This window comes from Equus quagga, chromosome 12 (genome assembly GCF_021613505.1).
Source record: "Equus quagga isolate Etosha38 chromosome 12, UCLA_HA_Equagga_1.0, whole genome shotgun sequence".
Lineage (NCBI taxonomy): Eukaryota > Metazoa > Chordata > Mammalia > Perissodactyla > Equidae > Equus > Equus quagga.
Genome location: NC_060278.1, coordinates 40,623,422 through 40,640,834, shown reverse-complemented (window position 1 = coordinate 40,640,834; position 17,413 = coordinate 40,623,422). Strand labels below are relative to the sequence as shown.

Below are 17,413 nucleotides of genomic sequence, written 5' to 3'. Positions count from 1 at the left end.
TACAGACACTAATTCCAATGCGATTTTCTTCTTTACTCTAGCTGCCAACAATATTTCAAACTCTCACCATCTATAGGGTTAATGAAAATGCTATCAAAAGGAGAAAAAAGTAAAAAGTAAATGTACCAATCTAAATGACCTTAGGCAAAGTACCAAATTTGTGTGCATATGTGTGTGAGGAAGATTGGCCCTGAGCTAACATCTGTTGCCAATCTTCCTCTTTTTTTGGCTTGAGGAAGACTGTTGCTAAGTTAACATCTGTGCCAATCTTCCCCTATTTTATGTGGGATGCCACCACAGTGTGGCTTAATGACTAGTGCTAGGTCTGCACCTGGGATCCGAACCTGCGAACCCTGGGCTGCCAAAGCAGAGCACACAAACTTAACCACTACGCCACCAAGCTCGCCCCGGTACCAAATTTTTAAGTGTGTAAGTTTCTTTATCTTTAAATTGGGAATAAATTAAATTTAAATTGGAACAGTGCCAACCTTGAGGGGCTTTGTGCCAAAGGAAATAATGCATTTAAAGTGTTTAAAGCACATGAGCTGTCACAAAGTAGTTAATGAATGTTATTTATATTAGCACTACTATTATTATTAAGTTGATAAAATCTGCAAAAGTTGAAATTGAATATTTTGATGATTTTATAAATTAAATTATTGATTCCATATATTTATACATTGTCAGACCATTAAATTGTCAGCTAGACATACACATCTTTTAATACTGGGTTTTAAAATTTGAGATTCATGGTGAACATATTCACTTCACTTCATAAGCCATGATTTTTTTCCAGCCATTCATCTCTTTTCCCTGTTGAACACAAGTCTCAGTGGTTGTGATGACCACTGAGATGACCCCTCCAGAATACCCACATATGGCAGTTACAGCCTATAGAAAGTTCTCTGCCCAGGAAGACCCTCTGCTATATAAATCCATGAGCTGGGGAAGTCATGAGGGGCTGCACCCAGAGTGATCTGGTTAATAATAGCCAGTTTACTGGGAGCTCACTGAGATAAGCCTTGTAATTATTTCTAGCATATCTTTGGACTAAACATCATTACCGACCAGTAATTTTCCATTTACTCATGTATTGAGCACCTACTTTATACCAGGCACTGCTGCAGATGCTTGGACTACAGAGATAAAAGACATATTCTCTATTATTACCAAACCCCAAATCTATTACAGGAAACAAAAAGAATAAAGAGATATTACAATGTGATGTATGCTATGATAGGTTGGATAGTATGACCATATCGAAGACGAGAAATTAACCCAGTCTGGGGGAAGTGATAATTGAAAGTGTATGAGTTAGCCAGCTAAAGGAGTCAGAGGGTAGGTGGGTGTGTGGGAAGAGCATCCTAGGCAAGGGGGAAAAGTACAGATATGGAGCCAAGCAAGTATGGCACATTCTGGAGTTGTAAACAAGATGGTACAGATGGAACATTGATTGCAGATGGGAAAGTGGTTAAAGATGAGATTCTCCAGGGACACGGGAAGATGATGAAGGGCCTTGCATATCACAATGAATTTTGACTTTATTGAGTAGCCACTGAAGGACTTTAAACAGGAGAGTGAAATGATTTAATTTAGAAATATCTCCCTGGAAGGAGGCATAGAGTACATATAGAGTGGGGGCAGTGAGGATAGATACAAAGAAACTAGTCGAAAGACTACAAATATTGGGGGAACTAAAGTAAGATCATGGTAAGGATGAAAGACGGTGGAGCCAGGAGCTTCTGATAGGTAAGTAGAAGATAAAAGACAGAGGTCCAAGATTGTGCCTGGATTTCTGGCTTGACCAACAAAGTAGAAAATGATCACACTACAGAGATAGGAACTAGAGGAGGGGGCCTGTGTGGAAACATGTAAGTTTGTACATATTGAAAATCTAATACTTGCAGGATAATCAAATGAACATCTTCAATCAGCAATTGGGTATATAGATCTAGCGCAGAGGGAAGTGACCTGAGCCAAAGAACAAGTGGATATGTATCAAATAGCTCAGGAAGGACATAATGGGTAGAAAGAGTGATGAGGATGGAACTCAACAGGTGTCAACATTAAAGTGTAGGGGACAAAGGGTGATGTTGAAGGCAAATGATAAGAAAAGTGGCTGAGGGATGAAGAAAAACAGCAGAATGAAATCCCAAAAGTCAAAATGAAGGACAGAGTCAACAGAGACAAATTCTATGGAAATATCATGTAACAAGAAGACTGAAAAGCTCCAGTAAATTTGGTAACAGTGGGGGCTGGATAGCAGAGCCATTTATTTACTGAGAGATGAATAATTAAAGATTTTGAGTTTATAGACTATCTTTTCAAGAACTTTGACTGTGGAGAGAAGCTGGGCAAGTAGACAGTAGCTAGAGGAGAACAAAAGGAGAGAGAGCATTTCATATATATATATACACACACACACACATTTTTTTTGTGGTGAGGAAGATTTTCCCTGAGCTAACATCTGCAGCCAATCCTCTTTTTTTTCTCTGCTTGAGAAAGATTAGCCCTGAGCTAACATCCGTGCCAATCTTCCTCTATTTTGTATGTGGGATGACTCCATGGCATGGCTGACAAGTGGAGCAGGTCTGTGCCCAGAATGCGAACTCATGAACCTGGGCCTCCATAGCGGAGCGCATGGAACTTTTAACCACTCAGCCGAGGGGCTGGCCCCTCTTATATATTTTTTTAATGAGAGAAATTTAAGAGAGAAGCCTGTTGCAAAGGAGAGTTTGAAGATATAGGAGAGTAATAAATAAAACAAGGATAGCTTAGCCTGGCATAAGTGAATGGGTGTCTCTTCCTCTGAAAAGAAGGAAAAGAGTTAAGACTGGTGTGAATGCAGCTAAGTTGTGGGGAGGGATGGAAATACAGGAATTCTCTGTACAGTAGAATATGAAGTGAACTGCTGAAATGACAGCTTATTCTCTAAGAGGATAGGGAAATAAGAGCAGAAAGTTGACAGCATGGGAAAGTAATGCTGATAATATCAAAATACAGTGCTTTATTAATGATCAATAATACAATTGTATGTGTGGCTCTGTGTGTGTGCCTGTGTGTGTAAGGGGAGATCTGTTGGTTTGTTTTTATTTTTGTTTTGGTTTTCATTTGTTTTAGTTTTGCTTTATTAAAATTTTTTAGCAGTTTAAATATAGCTTTCATTGAGCATGGAATGTTATTTTGACTGATACTACTATGTATACTGTAACCTTAATATTGTGGCTTTTGTATGTAAATGTAGGCCCAAATGAGGATGTGATTCATATCATGATTAAATATATATTCTGAATTGCATTTCTTTTGGTTCTGGACAGGACTACCTTGAAATTAAAAGAATGATTTTTCCAAGATTTTACTTTCTTAGCAATGCTGAACTTCTTGATATGCTAGCTAATAGCAGAAATACTGGGTCTGTACAGGTAATATCATTATTCTCTGCTCAGCAGTATTATTTCCCAACCAGGTGAGAATTTTATAATGTTATTGACATTTGTTTCTGGTCCACAGCCTCATCTTATGAAATGTTTTGAAAATATAAAACAATTATTGATATGGAAACAAGAAATTGGCCCTCCCGCTGTGATAATGCTCATATCTGCTGAAGGAGAAGCTCTTGTGCTGCCAAAGTATGATGTATATGTTACAAACTAAGTGTTTAGACTCCAAAAAACTTCATTACTTACAACCTCCGCTTGTAAATTTCTAGTATTCCATAGATGTTTGCTAAGCAACTATTTCTTCAATGATAATGTACTTACGCAGAATTTTACTTTTCTGTATCTTTAGTTAATAATATCCTGAATGCCAAAACAAGGTCTTATTATACGACCACAGATAGGAAGGAAATTTGCTATTTGCTTGGGGCTGTTGATGCTGCTCCCACGGCTGCTTCTACTGACCTCTCATTTTGTCATGAATGGCTCTCAGGCAATTGTAATAAGCTAGGTCCTTCCATTACCCTGGTCCAATTTGCCAGCCATGGCAAGGGCTCACTAACCTTTGGCGTGAGGTTCCTGATATAAGTTGATTAAAAAATGCTGCCCCCTAAACCTTCCCATACCCCAAAACCTTCCCATACCCCAAAACCCCTAACCTGACCCTGACCTAGGCTTGCTGTTTAATAAAAGATCCAATGAGGAATCCAAAAATGCTTTGTAATATATCTATTTTGTAAATTCATATTTTACTGGAACCTCTTATGATATTGTAAATAATTTTGTAAATTCATAGTTTTGATGTTAGAATTTCCTAAAGCTAGTTGATATATTTTCTGCATAGTTTTCCAAATTAAGATCTAGGAAAACCCAAAGATATCATAGAATTATAGTCCTTTGGCTCGTGAATATTATAAGTGTAGAAAGCTTAGCCTACAGGCTTATCAAAGGAATGAAACATGAATAAAAATAATTCTTCATAATATTATTTTTGAAAAAATTACAGGAAAATTCGTGTAAGAAGTGCTGTAGAACACTGGCTGGTAAATGTAGAGAAAAGCATGTTTGATGTGCTAAAAAAGTAAGTACAATTTTCAAATCCTAAAATTATGTTATATATGTATATTTAAACTTGGTTGATTATCCACTAATCTAAGTGAAAAGTATCTAGAGAAACAGATGGAGTAAAGTCCTTTATGAAATGGGTTTTGATATAACGTGATGGCACATGATTAAATGGAGAATAACCGTTTATACAGTGTAGATGTCAGTTTGAGAGTGTAATCATGGATAACATTCAGGCAGTTTTTGTGTAGTTTGAGATTCCTGAGTATCTGAAAACTGGGCAGGATCTGAACTCATCTCTGCTTGCCTTCAAAACGCCAGTGCTCAGTAGACCTCCAGTTGCAGCCCACTTCACCACTCTGCACTTTGTCTCACTTTTGCTTCCTGGAATCGTTTACTTGGTTTAGTCTTTTTAATGTTCTCCTTTTTATATTTTAATCTATCATTGCATTATGTTTAGAGTGAAGAAAGAAGATCAGAGTGTAAACTTTTAAAACTAATTTAAGGGGGCCAGCCCTGTGATCGAATGGTTAAGTTCACACACTCCGTTTCGGTGGCCCAGGGTTCGTCAGTTGGGATCCTGGGTGCAGACCTAGCACAGCTCATCAGGCCATGCTGTGGCAGCATCCCACATAGAAGAACTAGAGTGACTTACACCTAGCATATACAACTATGTACTGGGGCTTTGGGGAGAGAAAAAAAAAGGAAGGCTGGCAACAGATGTTAGCTTAGGGCCAATCTTCCTCACCACAAAAAAAGCATACCTTTCAAAAAAAAAAACAGGGGCCAGCCCCATGGCTGAGTGATTAAGTTTGCGCGCTCTGCTTCAGCAGCCTGGGGTTTCGTCTGTTCAGATTCTGGGTGCAGACTCAGCACCGCTCATCAAGCCATGCTGAGGCGGCATCCCTCATAGCACAACCAGAAGGACCTACAACTAGAATATACAACTATGTACTGGGGGGGCTTTGGGGAGAAGAAGAAGAAGAAAAACAAAAAGAACAAGTATGGTTTATAAAACAAAACAATCCAAAAACTAATTTGACTAGAACAGTCTTTTACATTTCTAATTATTATTGATTATAGATAGGCTGTTTGTCTTCAAGTTTTAATATCGATATTTATAAATATAATCCTGAATGCCAACACAAGGTTTCTAGAGCAAAGCAGATTATTATTTACTTACATAAATAACCACAGTGGCTTTCCTTTGCCCCAATTCTTACCCAGGGGGTGATGTAAAAAGAACCAGCTGTCATCTTACATGTGAGGAAGCTACATTTCCAGGCAAGAAACACTGGAAAAATGCAGTTGGGTATTGGATAGACAAGCACATTTTCAACTGTTGCTTGGGGATGTTTCTGGTTAGACAGTCTCATCATTGCTAACGATGATAGTCCTGCCTCTTTCTTTACAATTCTTTTTAAAATGTCATTTTCATGTTGTTCTGCATAACACATGTTGTCCAGTACAGATGACAGTGAGCATCTTTCTTTTGTTCCAAGTTTCACTGGGAAAGCTTCTAATGCCTCACCATTTGTTATGATGCTTAGGTTTCTGGAATATACCCCTTATCAAAGTAAAGAGTTATATTCTAGTCCTAATTTGCAAACTTTTTAATAATTAGAGGATGTTTAATTACATCAAATGGTTTTAATCAGTCTATTAAGAAACTCAATTACACTTTTGCCTTAATTTGTGGGCATCATGAATTACATTTGTAACTTTCCTTACGTTGAACTTTCCTTGATTTTCGTCTTCAGTTTTTGGTCTACTTACATTATTTCCTAGAAAACTATATTAAACATTTCCTACTTTTTTGTGGATTTATCAATTTCTTTTTTTATTTCTAACATTTATTTTATATATATATATATATATATATATATTCTTTTTTTGGTGAGGAAGATGGCCCTGAGCTAACATCTGTTGCCAATTTTCCTCTTTTTGCTTGAGGAAGATTGTCCTTGAGGTAACATCTGTGCCAATCTTCCTCTGTTTTATATGTGAGACACCACCATAGCATGGCTTGATGAGTGGTGTGTAGGTCTGTGCCTGGGATCCGAACCTGTGAACCCTGGGGTGCTGAAGCAGAGTGTATGAACTTAACCACTGTGCCACTGGGCCAGCCCCACATCTATCATATATTTTTTTTTTTAAAGATTTTATTTTTTCCTTTTTCTCCCCAAAGCCCCCCAGTACATAGTTGTATATTCTTCGTTGTGGGTCCTTCTAGTTGTGGCATGTGGGACGCTGCCTCAGCGTGGTTTGATGAGCAGTGCCATGTCCACGCCCAGGATTCGAACCAACGAAACACTGGGCCGCTTGCAGCGGAGCGCGCGAACTTAACCACTCGGCCACGGGGCCAGCCCCTATCATATATTTTGATGCTATGTTGTTATACATAAACCTTTTTAGTAGAGTGTACTTTTGATCAACATATCAGCATTTATACCAGTTAGTATTTTTTACTTAAATGCTATTTTAATATTAATAACTTGTCATACCTGTTTCCATGATCTCAAACATTTGCATCACAATGTATTTTTAACATTTCTGTGCCATGTTAATATTTCTTGAATCAAGTATAAAAGTGGAGTTTATTTTAATTTTTGCTTTTATTTTGTTTTACTTTTGCCAATATCAAAGTGTTTGTTGTCAGTGCTGGTGCGTCTGTTTGCCCTCTGCCCTTTCCTGTCTTGCTGTGTGTACTTGGGGTGCTCATGGTCACAGATGTATACCCTGGCTTCCTTTGCCCCCCAGCTTCCATTCAGGTAGGGCAGATGTGAGGCTCCCTCTCTGCCTCACTATGGTTTTGGCAGAATCTCTGTTCCTTTACCTAAAGCCACAGCTTTGACAGGTGGCCCCTCTCCAAAGGCTCCAGCCCTCACCAGGTTCCAGAAACATTGCTCCCCTTACCCCTTCGGGCCTAGAGGTGGTAACAGCTGCCCCACTGCTAGACCCAGGTGCTTCATCATCCCCATTGGGTCCCTCAACCCTGCCCTCATCTCTGCAGAGTCCCTTCATTACACTCTCTTCAAGTAGCCCTTTGAATGTGCTGTTTCCTGCTGACGTACATACTGCCTTTCAACATTTATTTTGATTCCCGTCACATCTGGACTCACGCCTGCCATTGTACTGTATATTTTCTAATGACTGGGCTTTTGGTTTGGGATTTTTTTTCACTTACTATTGTTAGATTGAGTTTCTCTCTTTTGGTGTAGCTGTATCAAAATCATAAACATTTTCTTTTTTCTAGTGAACACTCTTAAAATGGTAATACACTTTATCATAGCCTATAATACATATCTTTAATTTGTCCTCAAAGACCATGTGTCACTTCATAATTCTCTTATATCACCTCCTCCATATTGTAATCCTTTAGGATTTTATTTCAAATTGCTGTTAGTTCTCTATTTATGGGTCACTAATTATCTAGGCTGAATAAATTTTTTGGCTTGTTTCGTTTTTGTTCATTACTGTTTCACAGGTCTCACACTTTAAAATTTATTTTCATTTTGCTGTATATATCTCCAAGTCATTTTTTCAGAAAGCATCTGAGGGTGGCAAATATTCTTATTTTACCCTCATATTTGCATGCTATTTTAGGTGAGAATAGAGTTAATTCTAAGTTCACATTCAATTTGTTGAATGCTAGCTCCCCAAAATATGACCGAAACAGTCTGTTGATGAGACAGAGCTGACTTCACTGAGTGAAGGAGAATACTCCTTGGACAGCTGAGAGTGCCTCGCAGCAGGAAGGATAAAACTGGAATATTTACTGAGATTTTGAAGTCTGCTTTAAGGCAGGTCTTTCAATGTGGGAATTTTATTAGGATTGGGTAAAGATCAGGATATAATAGTTTGAGATTGGTGAACACAGCAAAGCAAGATTTACCTCTTTATGCTGGGTTTTGGGAAAAATCATTATTTTTATTTTCACACATGATCATTCTGCAATTCAGCCAAAATGGTGAGGTTATTATCTTAATAACACACTTAGTTTCCAAAAATAGTTTCTTTTACCTAGAAACCTTTTCTTGGCTTCTGAGTACACACTTGCACTATTCTCTTTGGAGATATTTTTATTTCATCAAATGTAACAGAACCTTGGTAGAATTATCTTACCAGAAAATGTCAACAGATGATTTTCATACTCCTAAGTCATGACTCTCATCTGGTTGAGTGATTGTCAGACACCATCAATTATAAGATGCACCCTGGTTTAAGAGAAATTAAAATGTCTTAGAATTGGTGAAGTAACTATTTGTTACTTTTGTTAGCACTGCTTCCCCATTTTAGTTTTTCGATTGGTAACCATTTGTGCTCTTTTTCATTGTATTAGTTTTCCTAAAACATTTAGTTATTCTGGTTGTCTGTTCATATTTGTGCTGGCAAGGTCCTCTTCTCCTATAAGCAAATATTAGTTTCTAACTGCAACAGCCTGCCTGCAGTGATTGCAGCTGACAACAGGATGTGCAGGACCTCGTCTATAAGTAGCTTATCTTGTAGTGCATAGAGCTTCCTCTGCATTTCTCCTGGAGGTCCCAAACCACCTGTGACACTTCACTGATACTCTAGTTCCAGCACTGTTTCAAATATTCCACTTCTTATGGAAAAATGCCAGGGTCAACTTCCTCTGTTTCCTTTCTTCCCCTCTCCCTCCCTCCCTCCTTTACTCCCTTCCTCCCTCCCTCCCTTCCTTCCGTCCCTCCCTCCTTTCTCTTCAGTCGTGTTTTAGGATATGTGGAGTAATTTCAGGCTCTACTCTGCTTCTCTCTCCAGCCCCAAACATTCACCCTAGGAGACGTCCACCGAGTACTTCTCTGCATTCTACCGGCAGCTCAGGATGGGGCCAGGGGGTGTTGGGAGAGGCAGAGGTGCACTGGTCACCCGATTTAGAAAGCTCTCTCTTAATTAATTATCCTAAAGACCCACCTGGGCTCCCTCCTCCCCAGGCTCCCTCCTGCATTTGTTAAAGTTGGCAGTAGTGCTCTTTGGTTTCTCCACTCTTCTTTCTATAATTCAATCCAAATTTGCTTTCCATCTGGTAGAAATTTTTCAAGTTTCTGATGCTCTGTAACACACTTTCTTGTTTTCCAGTTCCTTATATATGTATATATATTTTTCGTAAATTTTCTATCATTTGAAGGAATATGGTTCAAGATGAAGACAGGATTGTTAAGTCAGAAATCTTGATACACTCTCTCCTGCTAGACTATGAAAAATCAGAATAAGTGTTTCCAAAACTCTGGAGGAAATAAAGAAAATATAGTGTGCGTGTGTGTATGTGTGTATGTATATAAATATAAACACAGAAAAAATAAGTATTAAATAGAAATAAGATCTTAATTAAAAGAAGATTTTATCAAAACAGAAAAGTAACTATATGCTGTTTGAGAGATATAGCAATGCAACCCAAAAGTTATGAATAAAAGTAGTAAAGATATTTCATGGAACAGCAAACCATAAGAAAACAAGGGCATTAAATAAAATAAAAGGTCATTTTAACTGATGAAAGATACGTTTCCCACTGATACTTCTTTGAAATATATAAAAAGTTGCTATAAACATATTTCTTCTCAGATAAATGATAATATCATTTGATAAATAAGAAAATAAAAAGAGATACCATCTGCAATTGCAGCAAAAATTAAAAGAATCAGTATTCATTTTAAATATTCAAATAAGTTGTAAATAAATTTAATATTGATAAGTAAAAAACAAGTCATTTAGGTGTTAGAAGAAAATAAATGAAATTTAGCACTGAGAATTTCTAAAACATAATATCAGTAATAAAATATAAAGCAAATGATTGACCAAATTGACTATACAGAAACTTAAAACTTCTGTATGAGGGAAAAAACCCACCATAACCATATTAAAACATATACTGTTGTCACATATTATCTTTGGTTTTAAATAAAAATATCTGGATATTTTTCATAAATCCTATTTTCTCCCTTATAATTAATTTTTAAAGCTAAATGAAGACTTTAGTGTTAAAATTCATCTGGTGGTTTCACCCCAGTACTCAATCTTGTAAAAATTATTTTAAATACTGATTTTGTCATTGATAGTATTAGAAATTCAAATAGTGTTCAAATACTGCATGGGTCATCTCCTAGTTTAACACAGTTTTACCATCTCAGAAACTCGATGGCCTCATAGGAAAAGTGCAGATGATGTTAAAGAGGAATTTAAGGAATATGCATTATGCACAAATTAAGGTTCTACTAACTCTATTTGGTCCCATACATAGACCTAAATTAAAACAAAAAAATCGGAGATACTAAAGGAATATTCCCCTGTGATCTTGTCATGCTTGATCATTAAATGGCCACAATCAATGATTAGACATAAATAATATAAATAAAATTGTTTGTTTATAGGTTTGTAAGTCAAGGGGTTGAAGACTGGAACTACCAAACTTTTTCCGTGTGGGTGATATCTCATCCAGGACAAGTGGTACTCATTGTGGTAAGTTACTGCTGCTTTGACAGACAAGTATTTAGTTTGTGGCTACACTGCTAAGAAAACAAAGATTTTGAAATAAACCATCATGAAAGGCACTGATATGTGTAGCTTACTTTGAAATGCATCAAAAAAATATGATGGATAGATGCATAGATAAGTGAGAAAGTAAATAAGGCAAAAAGTTAATTGCAGAATATACGTGGTGGGTATTCCTTTTATAATTCCTTCAACTTTCCCATGGTTTTAAAAATTTTCATAATAAAATGTTGAATGAAAATAAATTATTTTCCTAGGAATATCACTATATTGCATTATATTCATTTTCCACTGCTGTCATTGAAAAGTTACTACAAATTTACTTGCTTAAAACAACACAAATGCATTATCTCACAGTTGCGTAGGTTAGAAGGGCAAACAGGTCTCACAGGCTAAAATCCAAATGTCAGCAGAGCTGCCTTCCTTCTGGAGGCTCTAGGGGAGCCTGTTGCCTTGCCTTTTCCAGCTTCTGAGGCCACCTGCATGCTTCGGCTGGTGGCCCCTTCCTTCATCTTCAAAGCTAGCAACGTTGCATCTCTCTGACCATTCTTCTGTGGTCGTATCTCCTTCTGCTCACAGGCAGAAGAAGTTCTCAAATTTTAAGGATACATGTGACTACATTGTGCCCACTTAGATAATCCAGAATAATCTCTCCATCTCAAGGTCTTAATTTAATCAGATCTGCAAAGTCCCTTTTGCCATGTAAGGTAACATATTCACAAATTCTGGGGATTAGCACATGAATATCTTTGCAGGGAGCCATTATTCTGCATACCACATTCATGTTTGTTAAACCTAATTACTGCTTTTCTGGGGCTCAAAAGAGAAAGAGAAGAAAAACTAGGTATGTGTGATAACAAGAAACCCAAAATACACAGTTCTTTTGAGAAGAACTAGTGAAGTAATGGTTGAAACACTAGAAGTCGTGGATGAAGCCAGGGGAGTAGTCAGATTTCCCCTGTAGAGTGTGTAGAATGAAAGAAGAAGGGCAAGGGAAGACCTCAGGGAACATCAACATTTAGGGAACAGGCAAAGGAAGGGGACCCATGAAGAGGACTGAAGAAAGAAGGAAAATTATGAGAGTTGTCATGGAAGCTAAAGGAAGAAAGAAGGAATTCATTTGTTTGATTTTTCTGTAGAAACAGGGAGTGGTCATCATTTTAAAAGCTTTAGAGAGGTTTGAAAACTCCATTATGTCTGTCAGTTATGAGGGTCAACGAGAACCTTGGAGACAACAGTTTTCCTAGAGTGATGAAGGCAGAAGCCATATTACCATGAGTTGCCATTATCAAGTATTTTTAAAACATACTTGACCTTATAGTTCTCTATTAAATGTAAAAATAACATGACGTCATTTTACTTTGCCTTGACCCACCATAATTTTCAAGTCTTTGTTAAGATAACCTGGGACTGTAGACACAGACTATGATTATCAAATCTCCTTGGTCCCCTCTGTCATCCACTTGAGTGAATACTGATAAAATACTCTCAGATCTTAAGCTGAGCACTTGTTTAAGCTGTTGTTTACAAAGGCAACAAAATTATAATGAGTCACTTTGCACATTTCTGTGGTTTACCAGGCATTCAAATAATCAAATCTGCTGTATTAAGAAAAGATCTTCCTGGGGCCAGCCCCAAAGCCAAGTGGTTAAAGTTCTGCATGCTCTGCTTCAGCAGCCCAGGGTTTGCAGGTTCAGATCCTGGGCGCAGACCTACTTCAATCGTCAGCCATGCTCTGGAGATATCCCACATACAAAATAGAGGAAGATTGGCATAGATGTTAGCTCAGGGCAAATCTTCCTCACCAAAAAAAAAAAAAGAGATCCTCCCCAGATCCCTGGTCTTCTGAACATGCTTAACAATAAGAAGCAGTCTGTATTCTGTTTCTAGAAATAACTATGATATACTTCAACTTCAACCATTGAACAGACTTTTATGTCTGCCCTACCTATTGATAATTTCCCATGTACGCAATTTACAACTTCCCTTTGTCTTGCACTTCTGCATATGTAACATGGCTAGGAGCTGTCTCTGAGTGGACACCTATGGGGGAGTGGCGATGATGAGATGTCTACATGCATTGGCCACTGAGAGAATTTCAATATGGATTTATCCAAGCTATAGTAATTGAGAAGTCCCATCAATCAGTCAATCAATCAACAAATAAATGTCTGGTTCACAGTCTACCTTATCAGAACCAAATCCTCCTTCAGCATATACTGATGCAGCCTAGGAGGGGACTCAGCCCAATGGATACTCTCTCCAGAGGCTGTGAATCTTGAATAAATGTCTCCAGGACAGCAGTACAGTGGCTTTTGACTGGACCCTTCTGTGGTGTGACCTTGACTATACTTCCTGCTGCCTGGCCCAGACTCTTGCTCCTGCCCATTCAAGTCTCCGTCTCTTGCTCCTGCTGATCTGCTGCTGTAGGTCTACACCATCCTTTAAGGAAATCGGTCAGTTTCTGTTGGATGCAGCCAAGAACACTGACTGATGCATCAGGTTCTCCATCCTGTACCCTCTTATCTTGCTCTGGAAACAGTCTCACCACTGAATATATTACCTCACTGCTGCTTACTCTCATATTTCTTTCTTTACAGCTCTACTTACATGTTCCTTAGGCACTTCAAATTCAGTATATGTCAAAATGAATTCATTATGCCCCTTCACCTACAACATGCTTCTCCTTCAGTAGGTACTGTCTTAGTGACTGGAATCATAGTTCACCCAATTACAGGCCTCCTGACGTATCGCCCTCCATTAAGTTCCCAGACAATCTGACATTAATCCAGTAGCCTTCTTAAAACAGCTCTGGTATGTATGGGAAGAGTGAGAGTGAAAAAATGGATCAAATAACAGAAGTTATAGAAAGTTTCTGAAAACTACGATTACAGACTTTACGTATTCTACATATAGTACTTCTGAGTTCAACTGAGGAAACAGTACTAATTTCATCTTGGAGTTTTCTACCATTATTACTGTTCCCTAGGTTACTCTTAGCCTAGTGATGATGGATTAAGAATACCAGATTGAGAAAGTATAAATATGGTGATAAATATATTTCCATTTATTAAAGAATAAGGCCCCTACAGCGTTCATCAAAATTTGATCAAAATATGTACAAATGTGTCAGCTCTTTTACACACATACAAATGCACTCAGACACCACATATACTTCCTGAAAGCATGTTTTAAATTATAAAATTTATGCTGCAACTATCATATTTATATCTTGCTTTTTCAGAGCCAGATCATGTTTGATACTGACTGTATCACAAGTTTTATGAGTTCTCATTCAAGAAAAGAGTTGGAGAAAGTCCATGCTGGTCTGATCTGTCGTCTAGAAGAGATTGCAGAACTGGTAGTGCTGGATACTAGTAACTCCCGGACAAGAGCTGCACTTGGGGCCTTGCTTACCCTTTATGCTCACTGCAGAGACAGAGTGAGAGATTTATTACTTAAAAATATCTTTAGTGCAGAGGATTTTGAGTGGACAAGGTAGGTAGATCTAAATGATAACTCTGCATAAAACAACTAATCACACACCTAGCTCTAGGTCAATTAATTCTCTACCTCCAACTCTGTCAAACCTAAGTTTTAATTTTCTGAGATTTACAGAAATTCCAAGCAAGTTACACCAATTCAAGTACCATATTCCTGTGCTTTCTTGTTTCTCTTTTCCACTGTCCTTCCCCTTCATTTTAACTTCTTTCTGCTTCATCTTTCTGAACTGACTCCACTCTCCTCATAGTTCCTCTTGCCTTTTGCCATTATTCAGCCAGAGGGCAGTTATCAGTGCGGACAGAGTAAGAGAAGCTCTGCCTCAAGCCTCTTCCTCCCGCTGCGTGCAGTCAGCTCTGGAACAGACTAAGCTGGGAAACCAGTCATAGAACATTTCCAGCCAATTCTCTAATTCAGAACTAACTTCCTCCTACCCAGAGTCAATCAGTATATATTCATACATATGTAGTATTCATATACAAATATAAAACGATAGAAAAATAGAGCCCTGACATTGGTGAGAAGAAATCAAACAGGATTCCTCTAATAAATGTGAAATTTCAAGCTTATGAATTAAGTTTTTGCTAAAGTTTCCTTTGTTCATAGAAAAACAACTGTCTTGCCTGCATAATTATGGTCTTTGGTTCTCAAGAAAGGTTAATTTTTAAGAAATTCTTCATTAGCATAAATTTCCTTATTTTAGGTACAACACTTTCCTTTAAACGCTAGAGAAAATGGAGCAGAAAGAGGCTGATGTATTTCACTGATACCACTCAAGTATATTTTACCCGAATGCTTTATATTTGACTTATATTCACGTTCATTTTACTACAAAAGTATAAGTATATACATTCTTAACTGCCAAAAAATATGCCCTGTTTATGAACCTGCGAAGAGTTTAGTATGTTATTATTATTTCCTATTAACTTTTTTTTAAAGTGAAAATGAAAGTGGAAGAGCATATATAGACAAGTAAACTAGGAAAGAGAGGATTCTTTTTTTTTCCTTCTTAACTACTTGGAAATTAGAACAGTATTTTACTTCAAAAGTAATTTTTTTTATTGAGATAACATTGGTTTATAGCAAATAAATTTCAGTGTACATCATTATATTTTGATTTCTGTGTAGATTACATCATTTTCACCACCCAAAGACTAAGTACCATCCATCACCACAAACATGTGCTTAATCACCCCTTCACCCTCTTCCCTCCCCCTTTCCCCTCTGGGAACCACCAATCCAATCTCTCTCTCTAGGTGTTTGTTTTTACCTTCTGTTTATGACTGAGCTCATACGGTATTTGACTTTCTCCCTCTGACTTATTTTGCTTAGCATAATACCCTCGAGGTCCATCCATGTTGTTGCAAATGGCAAGATTTCATCTTTTTTATGGCTGAGTAGTATTCCATTATGTATACATACCACATCTTCTTTATCCATTCATCCCCTGATGGGCACCTGGGTTGCTTCCAGGTCTTGGCTATTGTGAATAATGCTGTGATGAACATAGGGGTGCATGTATCTTTACACATTCGTGTTTTCATGTTCTTTGGATAAATACCCAGCAGTGTAATAGGCGGATGGTATAATATACTGTTTTCCATATTGGATGCACCAGTTTGCACTCCCACCAGCAGTGTATGAGAGTTTCCTTTTCTCCACATCCTCTCCAACACTTGTTGTTTCTTGTCTTGTTAATTATAGCCACTCTGATGGGTGTGAGGTGCTTTCTCACCATAGTTTTGATTTGCATTTCCTTAATAATTAGTGATGTTGAACAGCTTTTCATGTGTCTGTAGGGAATCTGTATGTCTTCTCTGGAAAAATGCCTGTTCATATCCTGTGCCCACTTTTTGATCAGGTTGGTTTTTTGTTGAATTGTATGAGTTTTTTATATATTTTGGAAATTAACCCCTTATCAGATATATGATTTGCAAATAGTTTCTCCCAGGGGTGGGTTGTCTTTTCATCTTGTTTGTGGTTTCCTCTGCTTTGCAGAAGCTTTTTAGTCTGATGTAGTCCCATTTGTTTATTTTTTCTTTTGTTTCCCTTGCCTGAGAAGAGATGGTATTCAAAAGGTGCTGCTAAGACTGATATCAAAGAGTGTACTGCCTATATTTTCTTCTAAGAGTTTTATAATTTCAGGTCTACCTTCAAGCCTTTAATCCATTTTGAGTTAATTTTTGTGTATGGTGTAAGACAATGGTATACTTTCGTTCTTTTGCATGTGGCTGTCCAGTTTTCCCAACACCATTTATTGAAGAGACTTTCCTTTCTCCATTGTATGCTCTTGGCTCTGTTGTCAAAGATTAGCTGTCCATAGATGTGTGGGTTTATTTCTGGGCTTTCAGTTCTGTTCCATTGATCTGTGTGTCTGTTTTTCTGGCAGTACCATGCTGTTTTGATTATGTCAGCTGTGTAGTATAATTTGAATTCAGGCAATGTGATACCTCCAACTTTGTTCTTTTTTCTCAGGATTGTTTTGGCTATTCATGGACGTTTGTTGTTCCATATAAATGTTAGGATTCTTTGTTCTGTCCCATGAAGAATGTCATTGGGATTCTGATTGGGATTGCACTGAAACTGTAGATTGCTTTAGGTAGTAATATGGACATTGTGACTCTGTTTATTCTTCCAATTCATGTGCATGGAATATCTTTCCATTTCTTTATAACTTCAATTTCTTTCAATAATGTCTTATAGTTTTCAGTGTATAGATCTTTCATCTCCTCGGTTAAATTTATTTTAGGTATTTTATTCTTTTTGTTGCGATTGTAAATGGGATTGTATTCTAGACTTCTCTTTCTGCTAGTTCGTTATTAGTGTATAGAAATGTAACTGATTTTTGTATGTTAATTTTGTATACTGCAACTTTACTGTATTTGTTGATTATTTCTAGT

The 17,413-nt window shown here is 37.4% G+C and overlaps 1 protein-coding gene and 1 long non-coding RNA gene across 3 annotated transcripts in view; one reads left to right on the top strand and one right to left on the bottom strand.

Moving 5' to 3' along the window:
- DNAH14 (dynein axonemal heavy chain 14) overlaps positions 1-17,413 on the top strand; it is a 390,346-nt gene that overhangs the window by 139,853 nt on the left and 233,080 nt on the right. Inside the window, exons 23-27 of the mRNA XM_046678097.1 lie at positions 3,318-3,422; positions 3,511-3,629; positions 4,444-4,518; positions 10,892-10,979; positions 14,257-14,510. Of these exons, the coding sequence (XP_046534053.1) occupies positions 3,318-3,422; positions 3,511-3,629; positions 4,444-4,518; positions 10,892-10,979; positions 14,257-14,510 (641 nt within the window). The remainder of the gene's footprint in view (positions 1-3,317; positions 3,423-3,510; positions 3,630-4,443; positions 4,519-10,891; positions 10,980-14,256; positions 14,511-17,413) is intronic.
- Positions 1-17,413, bottom strand: part of LOC124248243 (uncharacterized) — a 120,705-nt gene that overhangs the window by 80,991 nt on the left and 22,301 nt on the right. For both annotated transcript variants that reach the window (XR_006890956.1, XR_006890955.1), the window contains one exon: positions 8,628-8,719. This is a non-coding gene — a long non-coding RNA (uncharacterized LOC124248243). The remainder of the gene's footprint in view (positions 1-8,627; positions 8,720-17,413) is intronic.